The sequence below is a fragment of the Anticarsia gemmatalis genome, chromosome 4 (assembly GCF_050436995.1).
Source record: "Anticarsia gemmatalis isolate Benzon Research Colony breed Stoneville strain chromosome 4, ilAntGemm2 primary, whole genome shotgun sequence".
Classification (NCBI taxonomy): Eukaryota; Metazoa; Arthropoda; class Insecta; order Lepidoptera; family Erebidae; genus Anticarsia; species Anticarsia gemmatalis.
Window position 1 is genome coordinate 7,124,839 of NC_134748.1, and position 16,966 is coordinate 7,141,804.

At 37.2% G+C, this 16,966-nt stretch overlaps 1 protein-coding gene across 3 annotated transcripts; it reads left to right on the top strand.

Moving 5' to 3' along the window:
* Positions 1-1,503: 1,503 nt before the first annotated feature.
* On the top strand, positions 1,504-15,812 carry E(bx) (nucleosome-remodeling factor subunit NURF301 E(bx)). Of its 3 annotated transcripts, none has more exons than XM_076113438.1 (18): positions 1,504-3,155; positions 3,299-3,581; positions 3,812-4,254; positions 4,843-5,070; positions 5,267-5,439; positions 5,556-5,753; positions 5,843-6,080; positions 6,238-8,060; positions 8,144-8,372; positions 8,528-9,651; positions 10,338-10,452; positions 10,533-10,690; positions 12,572-12,776; positions 13,215-13,693; positions 13,770-13,945; positions 14,417-14,584; positions 14,810-15,090; positions 15,175-15,812. In XM_076113438.1, the coding sequence occupies exons 1-18, from the start codon at positions 2,129-2,131 to the stop codon at positions 15,378-15,380; spliced, it is 7,554 nt and encodes a 2,517-aa protein (XP_075969553.1). In that variant the 5' UTR covers positions 1,504-2,128; the 3' UTR covers positions 15,381-15,812. The 3 variants fall into 3 exon arrangements, with proteins under 3 accessions (XP_075969553.1, XP_075969551.1, XP_075969552.1); XM_076113436.1 differs by having other exon boundaries at positions 1,557-3,155; positions 3,812-4,284; XM_076113437.1 differs by having other exon boundaries at positions 1,557-3,155; positions 3,812-4,284; positions 10,539-10,690.
* Positions 15,813-16,966: the final 1,154 nt, after the last annotated feature.

Here is a 16,966-nt window from a genome sequence, read left to right on the forward strand (position 1 = left end):
TCTCGGAGACTAGTCGCCACGAAGTATCTCACATACATTTGTATGGAGACTCTCACATTACGATACTGGTATTCTACGCGTTCGCGACTAGTCTCGCGATACCCGCCGTGTTGGTCGCTTGTGCGTCGCGTCTCGCGTAGACATGCGCTCATGTTCGGGAGCGGATTGAACATGGAATCATTCATTTCCTAATTGGAGCTATGTTCAGGAAACATGTTCGCAGAACTATATAGTTCCACCACGTTTCAAGTTTGACAGAATCTAACATTTGATAATATAGGTAGTTCCTCAGTTCCTCACAGCTCCTAGGTGCTATAGAAACTGTGAGAAATTGAGAACTGCTTTATAGTTTATACATTATTTGTTACTGTATAAATGTAGACAAAAATATCCCTTGATTTACCTTCATACTTTACACAGGCTTAGGACTGTCAACCAAGAGATAAAATATAAAAAAATATGCAATCTACAGTTTTGACTTTCCTACGATTTTATTACCTATAATAATATGTATAGATTGAAAACGGCTCAAGATGCAAGTAGGACTCTTTAGACATTCGGTAAAAAGATAAAAATTTCTTATCATCGTGTTGTAGTTCTTGTGCGGCTACAAAAACTCTACAATTTATGTTTCTTTCAATATATGGATGAATCCAGTATTTTCTACTCTTGCGTTGACGTCTTCTATTTCTATAAAACAAAAAAACTGCAAGAGCTTCATCGTCACTGGAGTCGCTCGACATAACGTCAGTCTACAAAAAACGAGTTTGCACAAATGATGAATTTAGTAACTTTTAAGTTGCATAATATGCGAGCATCGGGTAGCGAACATGTATCCAACTAGTATTATACTCGAGTATCGTACCCTACAAGTATCGTAATGGGAGAAGGGCCTAATGCAGACGCACATCTGAAACTAGACCTTGGTATGCTGTAAGTGCTGCAACACCTTAGGTATGTCGAGGAGTCATTAACGTGGACGTTAAGCAAGCGACTATAAGGATATGCATGTAAATATATCTAGGTCTACCACAAAGGAACCTAAGAAAACCACTAGCCTCAAGTACGCTATTTATTGTATTTTTTATACTATTTAATTCGTCTTTATAATAATTTTGGAAAGCAGTAAAATATAAAATTATACTGCAGACAAGACGGTCTCATTGGTACCACCTAACAGACCCTTATGCATGTACGTTTAAGTAGCGAAACTCAAGTAGACCGATTTTGATTTGGATAGTGCTCGTTGTTTTGCCTTTTGCCATTGAGGTTTGATTATAAAATAATAAATAAATATGGATGTTTTTTAGCTTGGCAACATACATAAAAACCGGATGCGTATTTTGTCAAAAATCAATGTGGACCAGAGACAATTGAAGTCTTTCGTGTATTATATCCGGTATTAAACATTCTAAAGTGCGACTTTAATTTATATTATCCTAACAATGAGTTTAGTATCTGCGGAAATAAACTAAATAAAAATAAACTTTTTATTGTACATTGTTTAACGTTTTAAATGTAATATAAATAAAAAGGAATGAAAATGACGCGTTGATCGAATCGTTTTGAAAGAAAGAAAATGGCTGCCGATGTGTTCAGTGCGGCGACTACCACTCCTTCTAGTGAAAACTTTCGCTAAATTGTACTATTATTTAACCCCAACTTAAAAGTATTTTTTTAAGAATTATTGCTAGTGGACTAATCATTGTCTGGCATGAAGTTAAAATGTTATTTCGAAAATTCAATACCCACAAGTTATGAAAACGACATGGCGGACTGATAATCAACCAATAGGAAGCCAGCATCAAGCGTTTCAGAATTGCATGTACTTGCAATTCGCGTCATTACGTTTTCGGTGCCTTCTTTCTCTTATAAAATTCAGTAGGTAAATCCTTTCATATCAGTGAGTTGATTGACTTTTTAGGTAATTGATAAGAAGACAGTGAGTTTATTGTGTACTAAACGTTATGAGACGATCATTTAGTGTGAAGCTTTCCAAACGGCTGGGATCATGACTGCGTTGGATTTAGGATGAACTGAAATGCAATACCATCTTTTTGTTTTTGTAAACAAGACTATGTTTTTACGATACACGTGCGAGACTGTATACAATTGACAGTTGTTTTCAATGATGTCGGGAAGGGGGGCAAAGAAACGCGGGAGACCTCCAAAATCGGGGAGTTTTGAGAAAACCAGAAAATTTCAATATCATTTAATGAAAAAACCAAAATATTTGCTAAATCAACAAAACGCAGGAACAGCATCTTTGGTTAGCACTCCGTCAGCATCTAGAGCGTCGTCTCCTCAAGGAAGTGATATTAGTAGACGGAGTACTCGTAAACAAAGAGGTGGAAAAGCGCATAAAAATAAAAGAGGAGGAATAACAGGTGCGTATTCAAGGCGAGGATACAATCCCCATGCAGCTGACTATCACGAGTCTGAATACCATTATGGATCTGACTTTGGAGACGAGTATAGTGACAGGTCTGAGCCCGAAGAAGATCGCGGCAGCGACAGTTCAGAAGGTAGTGTGGGTGACGGTGCCGCCAGTGATAGTGATTTTTCTGTAAGCAGCTTTAGCACTACAAGTGGTACTCCTCGCAAGGTCAATAACAATTTAATTAGACCTCCCAGTCCAGATCCTTTGTGGCTACAACAGGAAAGACAAATCCCTCCATTAAATCTACCATCTTCATCTGATGACTTGATAATCCCTCAAACTTTGGTTTTGCAAGTTGTTGGTGTGTATGAAGTGCTAAGGCACTTCAGACATTTAGTGAGGCTCTCACCATTTCGTATTGAAGATCTGTGTGCAGCTATAAGCTGTGAAGAACAGAGCAATTTACTGATAGAAGTACATATGATGTTACTAAAAGCCCTGCTAAGGGAAGAAGATGCTCAACAGACACATTTCGGTCCACTGGACCATAAAGACAGTGTAAATATTACTTTGTTTTTATTGGATGTTATGACATGGCCTGAAGTTCTTAGAATTTATATAGAAAGTGACAAATCTTTTGATCAAAATGTGGTCAAGATATTAAACTCATGTGAATATCCTTTTACATCAGTAGATGACCGTTTAGCGGTCCTCCAGTTCTTGTGTAATCAATTTTTGATAACAAATCCTGTGCGTGATGATCTATTAAGTGAAGGTAAGACTTTTTTTATAAGTATGTTATTTATTTAAAATTAAGATTATGTTAACTAAGATCAAACTTAACAACTATGACATGTGCCTATTACCTCAATAAGTTGATGTATAATACTCATACTTATGACAATGTTTGGTTTCCAGTTCCTATACATTATGATGATCACTGTAGAGTTTGTCATCGCTTAGGGGATCTATTGTGCTGTGAGACATGCCCAGCAGTTTTTCACTTAGAATGTGTGGATCCACCATTAGGTGATGTGCCATCTGAAGATTGGCAATGTGCTTTGTGCAAACAACATAAAACAATGGGAGTGACAGATTGCCTACCTGATGCAGAAAAACAAGGACTAATGTGTCGTCATGAACATTTGGGCTTTGATAGGCATGGAAGGAAATATTGGTTTATTGCAAGACGTTTATTTGTGTAAGTATTGATACTTTTAAGAACTAAATAATAAGTTACAGAAATCTCAAAATGGTGTTTCCTATGAACAGTGGTCAATATCTGCTTTTCGTGCGTTTTATTACTTTTTCATATACATGGGCTGTCTTTAGTTAATAATGTGTGTACATGGCAAACAATAATGTTAAAATTTTGGCTTCTAAACACATAATGTAGAGATATGAGCTTATGTCCTTTCTTTTCTGTTTTAGTGAAGCTGAAAATGGTGAAGTTTGGTATTATTCCTCTCCACAACAATTTGAGGAACTTTTAAATATATTAGATTCTGATGAAATGGAAGCTCCACTAGTTCGAGAACTTTTAGAAATGAAACAAGAAATTTTGAGACAAATGGATATTACAGAAAGATTAACAAATCAAGTAAAGGGTAATAGAAAATCATATTTAGAAATAGAAAATGCCAAGATAGTAAAACAACGAAAACTTAAACAAGAACAAAAACTTCGGGGTCTTAGTACAGACATTAAATTAGAAGACGAAAAACTGGATAGCTTATCATCCCTTGTCAGTGATCCAGATGTAGTGAATGAAGTTACAGTGGTCAGTGAAGACACCCATGAAGAAAATGATGATGAACTACAAGATGTTGAAGATGATGACAGTAAAAAGATTAAAAATAACTCAGCCAATAAAAGTAAGCTGCCATTTAAGAAGCATGAAGAAGGTAGTATAATATAATATAATGATAGTTCAAAAGTATAATGCTCATATTAAAATGGTCACTAAAGTTTGTTAGACAATAGATACTAGTATATCAATTCCATCATCGTACAGGATAGTGGCAAGACATCAAAATGCACTGCTTGCCTATTTTGAACTATTTTAATTGACTCTCTAAAATAGTAGTTAATTTTAGTGTATTCGAGTCAATCACATAAAATTTATTTGTAATCGTGATCGGATTGTCACTGTCAGAAAAAAAAAACACTTCTTGCACGACGATTTCGTGTATCTATCATACCTACCTAATCATGCGTACCGAGCGAGCAAGCGAAGCCGAGGTCACGTACCACAGGCGCCGCGAGGGGACCCCGCTATTTTCTTCATACTAAGCCCTATTACTCTGTCGTGATGTATGGTTGACCCACTAGTTGTATTTATTTTATTAACAGATAGTTTTTTTTTAATCTATCTGGTTGTGATAACACCAGTGGTAGTTTACTTTTTCTTCTATTTATAAGGCAGTAAAGGTAAATGTGTCTAATATAATTTTTTATTACAGTGTCAGAAAGATTAACAAGATTCAAGTCCAGCCAAATTTCAAATGGAACATATGTATTCAAACTAGGAAATGAAAATAGTTTTAAAAATTACATTAACCAGTACACTTCAAATGCATTAGCGTTGAATAAACCTCAAAGAAATGAGGAAAGAGATAAGAAACGGTACATGTCCCATAAATTTTCTCTGGCATCTTCTCAAGACTTTAAATGGGTTGGTCTACTCAATGGTAAATATACATATTATTCTCATATATCACACTTTTATAATATATCTTATTATGATAATTTGGTTTTAAGCACAGCTGACTACATTATGCTGAGAATAAAATTGATTCTTATAATGATTTTAAATTCAAGCAGTCATTATTTAATTAAAATGTCAAGCAGCTAGGGTCCCCTTATAATCAAGTTTTTTATTTGCAGCTACAAAACCATTGCTGGAAGCAACACTGAGACAAACATTACTACAGTTGGAGTCAAACATAGTATTACAATTTATGCATCCAAATTGGTCACTCCTAAGAAAGCCTTGGGTTCAAGCAGTTCAACTGTGTCAAGCACCCAGAGATTTTGCCAGAGCTCTTTGTGTGCTTCAGGTCAGTTGAACAACCATGTTAAATTAATTTTATAGAAAATATATATATATATATATAAATATATAAAATATATTTTTTTATATATTACTTACCAATCTTATACTTTAATTTTCCAGGCTTGTATTAAAAGTGTGGTGTGGGTACCAGCATGGCATGAACAATTGGGTCATGTGAAATTGATTAGGACGACAGCAACAGAACGGGAGGAACGAAAAAAACTTGACAAAAGAGAAAAAAAGGAAAGAGATGAAGAAGAAGAGAGATATCGTACTGCATACAATTTCGTCAAATATTCACTGGGACTGCGACACCAAGTAAGAACACTTTTGAAATATAGAGTAACTAATTTTTACACATAATCATATTTAATGCATAATACAATTCGAATTTTTATAATTTTTAGGCATGGAAACAAAAAGGAGAAGAATACAGAATTCATGGACAGTGGGGTTGGCTGTGGAATGCTTCTACCAGAAAATTTAAAAGGCACAGCAATGCAAAACCGTGCCTTTTTAATGGGCCTGCGAAAATTGCAGTGAGAGTCAGAGAGGGGAGTGTCATTAAAGTACTAGCAGTAGAACCAAAAACTTATGACTATCTTATTTCAAATGAAGGTGAAAGCAAAGATGTCATAGAAAAGTGTAAGTATTACATGCTTGATGCTACATATTCAGGAAAAAAGTATTCTTAAATTTAGATATAATGTAAACTTTATATTATTTTTATGTTCAAAGAGTCTCTATTTTGAATTAATTATTTACCATTCATTTTTTAAAATAATGATTTAAACATTTACAGTGCCTCCTTCTATGCGGAATTTAAAGATTGAAAAGGATGAAGATGGTTTTGAAGAAATTGATGTAGAAAAGGCATTAAGCTCATCAACTCGAAGATATTATCCTAAGATAGCCAGAAAATCTAAATTAGATGACTTCTTGGCTAGGCGCACTTATTTAAAATTTATGGAAGAAAAAAAGCTTGCTAACTTACTAGCAAATGTCAAAAAAGAGGATGTAGATGTTAAAAGTGAAGATGAGAAGAATATAGATGTTGAGAATGATGAGCCGGAACCTGACATTACTTCCATCTGTGGCACAGCCCAGGGAACCAAGAAAAAGGATGTAGAAAACTCTAAAAATGTGGATGCACTCAGAGCCGAATATCAAAAAATATCTCAAATGACCAAAAAGTATAAGTGTTATTCTCTTAGTTGCAACAAAATAGACGCACCTAATGTTTCGCATGGGTCTGTTATAATCAATTGTTACTCACCTACTTGCATTAGGAAAGGAAACATATTAAATAAACTGGTGAAAATGTTGAAAGGGGGAGTAATGAATTCTAACATTCTTGACAATTCCAGAGATAATACTAAAATGTCAATTCTCGAGCAGTATTTGCTAGGTAAAGGCGCAATGTGCGCTAATTCAAATGAAAACATCTTATCTGACTTATTATCTGCTGTTGCATGTGCTCAGGAATGCGACAATAAAAATTCTGACTGCTTCGTAAAAAGAAAACTAAGCGATGACTTTGCCAGTGATGTTAACTTCAAAGTTGAAAATGATGTAGATGATAATAGTTGCGTTGTTAAGTCAGAGAGTACTCTCGAAGAGTCTGCTGTGCCAGCTGTGGGCAATGAGATGGACATAGATATTACTTGCAACAATACTGAAGATAATGACGTTGAAATAGGTCCACTGAAAGAGTTAACTGATGCAGAGTCATCAGAGTTGCAACCAGACAATGCTGTAGAAAGTGACAATAATGACAGACCACCAATTCCTAAGCTAAAAATAACTCGTGGTAGAGCTGCGAAGACAGCAGCAAACACACCAAGCAAAGGAAACAACGAAACAAAAGATTCTTCCTATAAATGTTCAGTAACATCAAACAAAGCTAATGATAAGGTACAGTATCGGGCTATGGTTAACAGGAGGTTTGGATCAATAAAGCCATTAAAAAGGGAAGATAGAACAATCAAAGAAGAGAAAACAGAGGGAAATGTTGTTAGGGTATATTCTACTGAAAATCCTTCTGGAAAAGTGTATCTTAAAAGAGTGCAGACATCAGCAGTTGAAAAGAAAAAGAAAAGAACCCCTGTGAAGTACCCTCTATGTTCAACATTCCACACAAGAAGTAAAGCTAAGACACTCATGGTTCTACCGCATCATGAACTAAGAAAACTCTGTCGTCAGGCTGGTCATAATATGGTTACTGGCTTTAGTCACAATGCTAAGCCAAATCAAACAGTATGGCCTTATCCTTGTCCAAGGCCCTTATTCAAAACGTGTTGGTTGTATCGTACTGTAAATCTTCAGTGGCTGGCTAGTGCTGCCCTGCAACTTCGTATTATGTTTGCTTGTCTTCGTTGGGACGACATGGCAGCAAAACCCGCCTCAGCAGATGGTAAACATCAGCTCACAACAGACACAGAGATAGTATCTCTCGAATTGCTGAAGCATCGGCACATAGGACAATTCTCGGAGCGTACCCAGTACCTTCGTCGGCGCGTTGTGATTCCTTTGGAGTTACCTAAAACTGTCCGTGAAGTGACATCTATTCGCAGTGGCTTGAGAAAAAGGAAGCGTGCTGAATCTCCCCAAAATACTGAACCTCAGGTAAAACATATTTTAATTACTTAGAATAGGCTATAAATATAATATAATCTAAAGTGAAAATATGTATGTGATTAATATTCTAGGTTTCTGAAGAATGGGTTGATGAAGATAAATTAGAATTATGGGAAGTACGACAATACGGTGAACGTACTGAGCGCGCAACACCAGTCACCCGCACCTCTACTGGCAAACTCCCTCAACGGAATGCCGCTCCGCCCGCCAACGCCGCCGATCTTAAAGATAAAATGGAGCAACAATTGCGTGAGCAGAGAGCTGCACATCAACAAAAGAGAGCTTTGGAAATGTCGCAAGGTATGATTATTTATTTCTGATTTGAATTTCTCATTAATATCTATTGCTCCAAAGAATGGAAAAATATAACCAATATTTTGAATATCTTTAAAGAAAAACTAAATAAATTACTGTAATCTATATGATATAATTTTAATAATTTTCCTTCTTCACAGAAAAAACGAAATCAACCCCAAATCAAAACTCGGGAAAAAGCACTCTCACATCATTATTGACTACTAACGCCACAACACCTACCGGGCAGAAGACTGTTATTGGTACAAGAAGAATAATTATGACAAAAGGTGCAGATGGTTCAACCAGAGTCATAAGTCAGCCCATAGCTGGAAGTACAAAAGCGGGCCAAGGCGAAGGAACGCCTTCTAAAAGTAGTGCTACTCCACAGAAAGAAGGACCACAAAAAGTTCAGATCATCCGAGCGCCTGATGGAAAAATAACCGTCAGAGGATTACTAGCGGGACAACAGTTGATACAAATGCCAGATGGAAAATTGCACGTAGTCATGGCGGGCCAACAGGGTGTGACGGGTCAGCTCGTCGCCGCCTCACCTAGCTCGAAACCGAATGATAACGGTGCACCCGGGGCCGAAAGAGAAATAGTACAGACGAAAACCGTCGTAGACGAAACGAGGCAAACGCCACGCGTGGCGGCATTGACCGCGCAACAAGTAGTGGTGCAAGGAAATCGGCAAATAGTCGTTCAAACACCGCAACAAGTGGTAGCGCAGCCTCCGCAACAAGTGGTGGTGCAGCCGCAGCAGGTGGTGGTGCAGGCGGGCGCGCGCGCCGTGCAGACCGTGCTGGTGCAGGGCCAGCTGGTGCAGCGGCCCGCCGCGCCGCGCCCGCCCGCCGCCGTGGCCGTGGCGCCGCGCCCGCAGCCGCAGCCGCCGCGCCCGCGCCCGCCCGCCGCGCAGCAAATCGTCGTCAATAATCCCGTGCTCGTGCAGCAGATCGCTGCTGGTAAGATTCAATTGGCGACGGTCAACGGACAGCAAGTTCTCATACGGCCCACTGGAAACAATCAGGCGCAGATAGTAGCGCACATCGGTCAGAGCCCCGCCGCGCCCGTGGCGACGGCGCCGGCGGCGCCCGTCCCGGTGGCGGCGGCGCCCCGCGCGTTGCCTCCGCCCCCGCCCGTTCCGATCCAGCCCCAGCCCCAGCCTCAGCCTCCGCCCCAGCCTCAACCCCAACAGCATCAACTAACTGAAGATGAAATTGTAGAAAAACGTCTTCTAGTTGGTCAACCTCCTGGCACTGTAATAAAGACTGTAACTGCGCAGGTAAATACCTCATATTTGCTATATGTTTGAATATTTTCTTCAATTCTGAGAATGTTGTGTGCTCCGACATTTTCAACTGAGCGAATAGTTGTGTGATCTATAAGTCAATATTGCTTTGGATCCGGCTGTACTATGTTTCTGTTGTTTAAAATTCTTCGCAAGACGAAACTAGCTTTGAGTGCGAGAGGGATTATAGAAGTATTCAATAAATATTTTAATGTATATTTTTACATAAATTGTTCACTTATTGAATCATAATTCAGACTGATGATATTAATGTGTAGTGCATTGTTCATTTTATAATGTACTACACTGTACAGATTCATGTTTTTCTTGAAAATCTCAAGACAAAAATTTTACTTGTTACCAGTTTTGTCCAATGGGCTTACTTTTCAATTACCAGTTTAAATAAAAGTATTAGTTTATTTATTGCTTAGAATCGAGAATATTTAAATCTATAATAGAGTAGTCCATGGGAATATTTCTATTTTATTTAGCAATAAGGATGTCAAAGCTGTAATGATTCATGGCGGATGTTATTTTTTACTTTAGGATAGGATTAGGTTTTCGGTTATAGTATGACGTTGTTTAGTTATGACCAGAAATGGTTTTTATATAACTTATGTAAATATACATAGTAACAGTATTCGCAATGGTATTTAACTCTTATTCTTGTATTATTACAGGTAATGCAGACAAGTAGTGGACCCAGTATAGTCCTACAAGGTCTTCATGGATATTCTTTGACTCCACAGCAGTTAGCATTAGTACAACACCAAGTTAAACAACAATTATTAAAAGGTAAATTTATTCAACCACGAATCATTGAGTAGGGAAACCAATATGTTATCATAAGCATTCATTGACTGCACTTATTACAGCTCAAGAGTCAACAGGCAAACAGGGTATGCTGGGTCCCAGAAAGATGTACTTGGCTGTGCAACCGGCGCCCACCGCTCCGCCTCCGTTGACACCTGTCGCCACCCAAGCCCTGCACACCATACAGTCACTACAACCCCTAGCCATGCCTGCACACCAGGTAATTTATTACTACTAGATGACGATCATGAGGCGATACGGACAATATTTTATTATGTATGTATGTATTTCTCTTACTATGAAGTTGCAAACCATACCTACTAATTTAAATGTAATGCAATTAGGATATGAGGATGTCTCGGTTATTTGTGTCTAGTATAGAATAAACAAACAATGTTTCTTCATGCCCTAATGAAATCAGCCATTCATTTCAATTTGTAATAAAAATGTGTATAATGGATAGAAAGTATTCCAAAGCTATAATTATTTAATCTTTCATTTGTATGGCAGATTTACAGACAGGCTTCAATCGGTTTAAGATCAGGGTGGAATCAAAATGAGCGCAAATCAGTCTTGACTATTGAACATAACTTTATTAATCTGAATAGACTTCCTAGCGCCTAAAATGTATTAAGATTTCCAGATGCACTCGTTATGATCGACCCTCTAGTTATGTACGAGGCATGTCCGGGCAAAATGATGTAAAATAATTTATAAGACTGGTATATGATATTAAAATCGTATGTAAAATAGTTACTATTAGCCTCTACATGATTCAAAAACACCAAAGATATTTTGTAAATATTGATTACCTACTTTTGTTTATTAATTTATACCATATATCAAACATATCCAACTATTCCTTCATAATTTAAGTAAATAGTTTTAGATTAGAACAATAAATCTCAGTATTATAGCATTTTTAACATGATAATCCAATATTAATCAATAAGAATATTATTTTTCCATAACATTTATAAATAGGCATTTCTATAAAGCAGTGGACTGAAATAGTGACATTACACCACACATCAATAACAATAGCAAGTATGTGTGTATTTAAATTGTTTCGGACAGTTTGTTATTTTATTAAAATTTTATTTCTGTTTTAATTTTTTATTAGGTATATAAACTAATAATGAATGTTTATTGATGTGCGAGTGATCAAAATTTCGCATTATCTAAATACAAAATGTGCATGATGTAAAGTATTCGGTACATTTATTTGCTTGTGGGTTGCGTTGTTTTGTGAGAGAGATTACACATTTTCAGGAAATATTGTACGTCATGCACGTTTTAAAAAAATCCTTTACCTACAAACATTGTAAACGAATATGAATTGTGGACACAATAATAAGCGGTTTATTGATTCATAATTTTGTGATCATGGGATATCACTATTTTATTACAACAATACCCAGTTAGGCATATATATAATTACATTTATAATAGTATCTGATTTGATATCTTAATTCAGCTGAGTAATTTGTGTTATAAAACTATAGGTCCATCAGCAGGTTATATTTGCTACATACAATTAGCGCTCTCGACGCATTGCTTATCGATATTAAAACGAGATGGTATTTTACATTCCCCCGAAAAATGAACAAATGACTTTTCAAATATAAGCTACTGGTCTAAACAATTGCTCATACACCACCAGTTAACATGTGTACCTATAAGCTATTACAAATCGATTCCTTATTAATATATTGATGGTAAAATAGTATCATTTGAATAAAATATTAAAATGATCATCGACTTTTATTTAATAATGTCCTGTTTATTTATGTAGCTTTTATTTTTGTCATTATTATTTAATTACAAACGTTTTGTGGGGGTGTATGGGCAATTACTGTCATATAACTGAATCTTAAAAAATATAATTAGGGAACATTGTTTTTAGATAACATAAAATATAGTTATTGCTTTTCTATTTAGACTCAAACTGATATATTCCCACAAACGGATGTCTATATTTTTTCGTTATATTTACCCTATTCTTAGTTTTATAAAATTATTTTTTAAATGTATTTAAATTTTGTTCCGTTTTATGGTATGGTAAAACATTGTTGACATATTTTACAACTTTTACTTATAGGATGTTAGTGATGAAGATCAGATAAAGCGTCAACCCCTTTTAAATGGCGAAGAAAACGTAGCGGAGGCAGCGAGCCATAAAGAGGCTACACCTTCCAAACTCGAAGACATTAAAGAGAACAGCACGAAAACTGATATTGTTAATTCAGGCCAAGATGGTCTACAGAGTAGTAAATTCGTGCTAACTCCTGATTACATTCAGCAGAGTAAGTAGTTCTCTCACATCATAATTAGATAATTCAGTAAAATGAATGCTTGAACTCTTAAAGGGAATAAATATTCCATTATACATTGTCAACCTTTCATTAAAGGTAGCCATAATGTATAATGTAGAACAAATCAGTATTAGGGTGAACGTGTCGTCCTAAATTTTTGTGGTATCTTTATGATAAAATAATAACCGACCTCATTGTATTTTCTACATAATAATATTGAAAGAATAGGTATCGTTTAATATGGGAATTTTTTATGTGATATCGATTTTTAACTTTCTCTTTCTACGGCCAATCTTACAGTAGCTCGGTTTTATCTCATTATCGTAATCCGCCATCGACGTACATTCGACAGCCGTCGCACCGCCACCTGGGCCGCCGTGAGTCGCAGAAAAGAGGTACACATATAAAAATAATTCCGTGTCGTTGCAGCTATTAAAAGTGCGCTAAAGCAGGAGAACCTCAACCCGGAGATAGAAGAGAAGCTTCTGCAGCTTCAGCGTTACCAAGAGAAGCGCATGAAACCCGAGACGCACGTGGAGCGCGAGCCGCGGCCGCCGCCCGCGCCCGTCGCCTCGCCGTCCCCGCCGCCGCGCCGCCGCGCGCCCTCCGCGCGCCACGACGACGACGACGACGAGTGGGTCGACGCCAGCCCGCGCAAGCGCTCGCGCCCGCGCCCCGCCACGCCGCCGCCGCCGCCGCCGCCGCGCCCGGCGCCGCGCGTGGCCCCGCCGCCCGCGCCCGCGCCCGCCGCGCCGCCCGCGCCGCCCTCGCCCGCCGACGAGCGCCGCCGCGCCGCCTCCAACCACTCCCGCCTGCAGATGCTGCTCTTCAAGCACAAGGAGATGCTCAAGAAGGATATCATTAAGAAGAGAGGTCTCCTGGAGAAGGAACTGGGTGTGGAGATTCAGGTGAGCGGTCGCCTCTCCTCTGACGGCCGTTTCGCTCGCTGTGATCGGTCGCCTCAACCGTTTTATCGCATTACAGAAGGAGCTGTCGGCGGAGTTGGCGCTGCGCACGCGAGCCGAACGCAGCAAACAGGAGGAAGTGCGGGGAGGCAAACGCCGCAGTGCCGCCGTTCCCACTACGCCGAGACCGAACAAGAGATCTGTAAAAAAAGAAAAACTCTTGTGCATATGCAGAACGCCCTACGATAACACTAAGTGAGTATCTATCTGTACTATGTGCAAATCTCGAGAGCGGCCGAACCGATTTCTATGATTCTTTCTTTTTTTTATAATATTCCTTGAAGTGCGAGCATGGTTCAAGGTTTAAGGAGAGAAAAAATAAGAAAATATTTAAAATGCAAAAGAAATTGTGATACGCCTGTTAGGCGGTACGAAGTTCGCCGGGTTAGCTTGTTTCATATAATATTTTGGCACCCCCTTTACATAAATTGTATTTTTTTGTATTTATCATTTGTGTTTGGACCTGCTATCGAAATTTAAGCTCCAGCGCCCACTAGTATAGACATGTGACGTCGCGTATCGTACCAATATGATATTCTGAAAACTTATAACCGAATTGTCAGCACATTTTTTTTTACTATTACATAAACTGGCGCTTCATATAATAATGCTTCGTATATTCTTGATGACTTGTCAATAAATATGTATTACGTTTTTATTTTTCAGATTTTATGTTGGATGTGAACATTGTAGTAATTGGTTCCACGGCGATTGTGTTGGTGTTACTGAAGAAATGAGTAAAACAATGGAAGAGTATGTTTGTCCTGACTGCCGTCGCGCTGAAGAAACTCAAGAACTTTACTGCCTCTGTCGACAACCTTATGATAATTCACAGTAAGTGTCTGCCACGTGTTTTCATGCTTTCGTATTGTCTTGCTCGACTAATAATCGTGTCTTCCAATTTCTCAACCCTGTACCATGTTTCCTTACTAGAAATTATTTACATGAATGTGTAAGAGAACATAAAAATTTATTATTATTTTTTATTACCCAAATCATAACAGGGATTAGTTCTCTTTTCATAAATGAAGAAGGCTGATGTGATTTTTATTGTTACAGATTTTATATATGCTGCGACCGGTGCCAGGATTGGTTCCACGGCCGTTGTGTCGGTATACTTCAATCAGAAGCAGACAATATTGATGAGTATATTTGTCCAAATTGTCAAAAAAACAATTCCGTCAATTTTGCTAATATGAAAGAACTTACTAATAAGGATTTTGAAAATTTAAAGAGGCTTGTAAAACAAATACAACTACATAAGAATGCGTGGCCGTTTATGGAACCTGTAGATCCTAGAGAAGCTCCCACCTATTACAAAGTTATTAAGGAACCGATGGGTATGTATAATGTTTAAAAATACGATTGTGTTGACAATTGTGTTCAAATGACAAGTTTAACAAACAAATGTTGAAATGTTTCAGATCTGCAGTCTGTGGAACGAAAAGTGAATGAACAAATATATAGTACTTTAAGTGAATTTATTGGTGACATGACTAAAATATTTGATAACTGTCGATACTTTAATCCAAAGGACTCTGAATTTTATCGTTGTGCAGAGGGGCTTGAAGCATTTTTTGCACAAAAAATTAAGTACTTTCGTGAAAAGTTATTCGAAACGACTCAATGATAACAGTGCCAGTGTACAGTGTTTAAAGTATGAATTGTGATTGAATTCGGTTTATAGAATATAACAATTTGCTGTATTCACTTCTATATTTTTGTTTTTTATGATCTGTCTGTAAATTAAATTGTAAAGTATGTGATGAAAATTACAAAGAATAATTTATATTAAATTCAAGCTGAAGGTATCTATAGAGTATATCAGTTTCGGTTCTATGTTAGAGTATTTATTGTATATTTATTACACGCTTCAATTGAACTCTGTTTAAAGCTGATGCTCTTTAGGTGTAAAGCTACTGACAGGAAATATTATTATGTATACATTTTGTGAGATATTATGTTAGCTAATATAAATTAGCAACTTTAGTTATGTTAGTAGTATTAAGAATAAGGAAAACCTTATGTATGTAAGTAATAAATTTTTAATAACATCTTAAAAGTCGATTTTGTGTTACTAATTCTCATAAAAGATTCTGGACCTATGACAATGTGCATTAATTAATTTCATAGTAGTATTCTTTTTCTCAAATTGCTCTTGAGAGAAGCCTGTGGTTATAATGATAATTCACCGCGAGAATATCTTGTTTTATAAATTTATATTCATTTTTCTAATTATACAAAACAATCGACTTTTTTATATGATTTGAGAATAAACTTCACAGTTTTAGCTAGCTAACATAAAGCAAAGCATCCTAAGTATGCAGAGTACAACAACCCACTAACATTTTTTTAGCACAGATTATTAGCGACCAGTGCCTGAAACGAATGTAAAGACTGAAGCAGACTCCAATTTTTTTTGTTTATGCTCATACATATGAATGCCTCAGCTCGTTAGAGCCCGTTTTATACGTAGGCGGTAAAAGTGTTCAAGCAAATTTATCGTCATTGTTTTTTTAAAGAACTTCATACACCCTATTTTATCTCGCTAGGACAGCTAATCAATGGCCGGCGAGGGATCGAGCACAGTTCCAACGACTTCACGAAGGTCTTTGACCTCAACTTATTAACTGATAATATTTGATTTTTGACCCGAGGAGAGCTCAAAATTAAAGATGATCACTAAACATTCGGAATCGAAATCTTTAAATTTGTTAACCTTGGTTGGTATTAATTATTTTATACATAATTATATAAAAAAAAACTTGTAGAATTTAATGTTTTATTATGCAACCCAATTTCGTCTATAATCCTAAAACATACCTCTTCAACTCTTCACTTACTACTTGCATGGGGCTAACTGCTCATGTTGCGAAGTGCTTATGTGACCAAATAAGAATGGGAAAGAAGTACGAATGGGACAAAATCGTCATAACGCCTTTACATTAGCCGACCCAGGAATCGAACCCGAAACCTTGTGTCAGCACTTTAGCAGTTGTAAGCACACCTGCCGAGACAGAGGCAGTTTTTACATATTAAATCAACCACAAAAATTTACAAAACTACTCTTTTGGCAAAACATTATAAAAAAAAAACATGTAAGTACACCTTAGGCCCCTCGCCCACGGCGACTTTGTATCGATGCTATCGCGCGTAGCATCGATGAAGAAGCAAAGCGGCACAAAAATACGTCGAATTGGTATAATTGCGAAATGG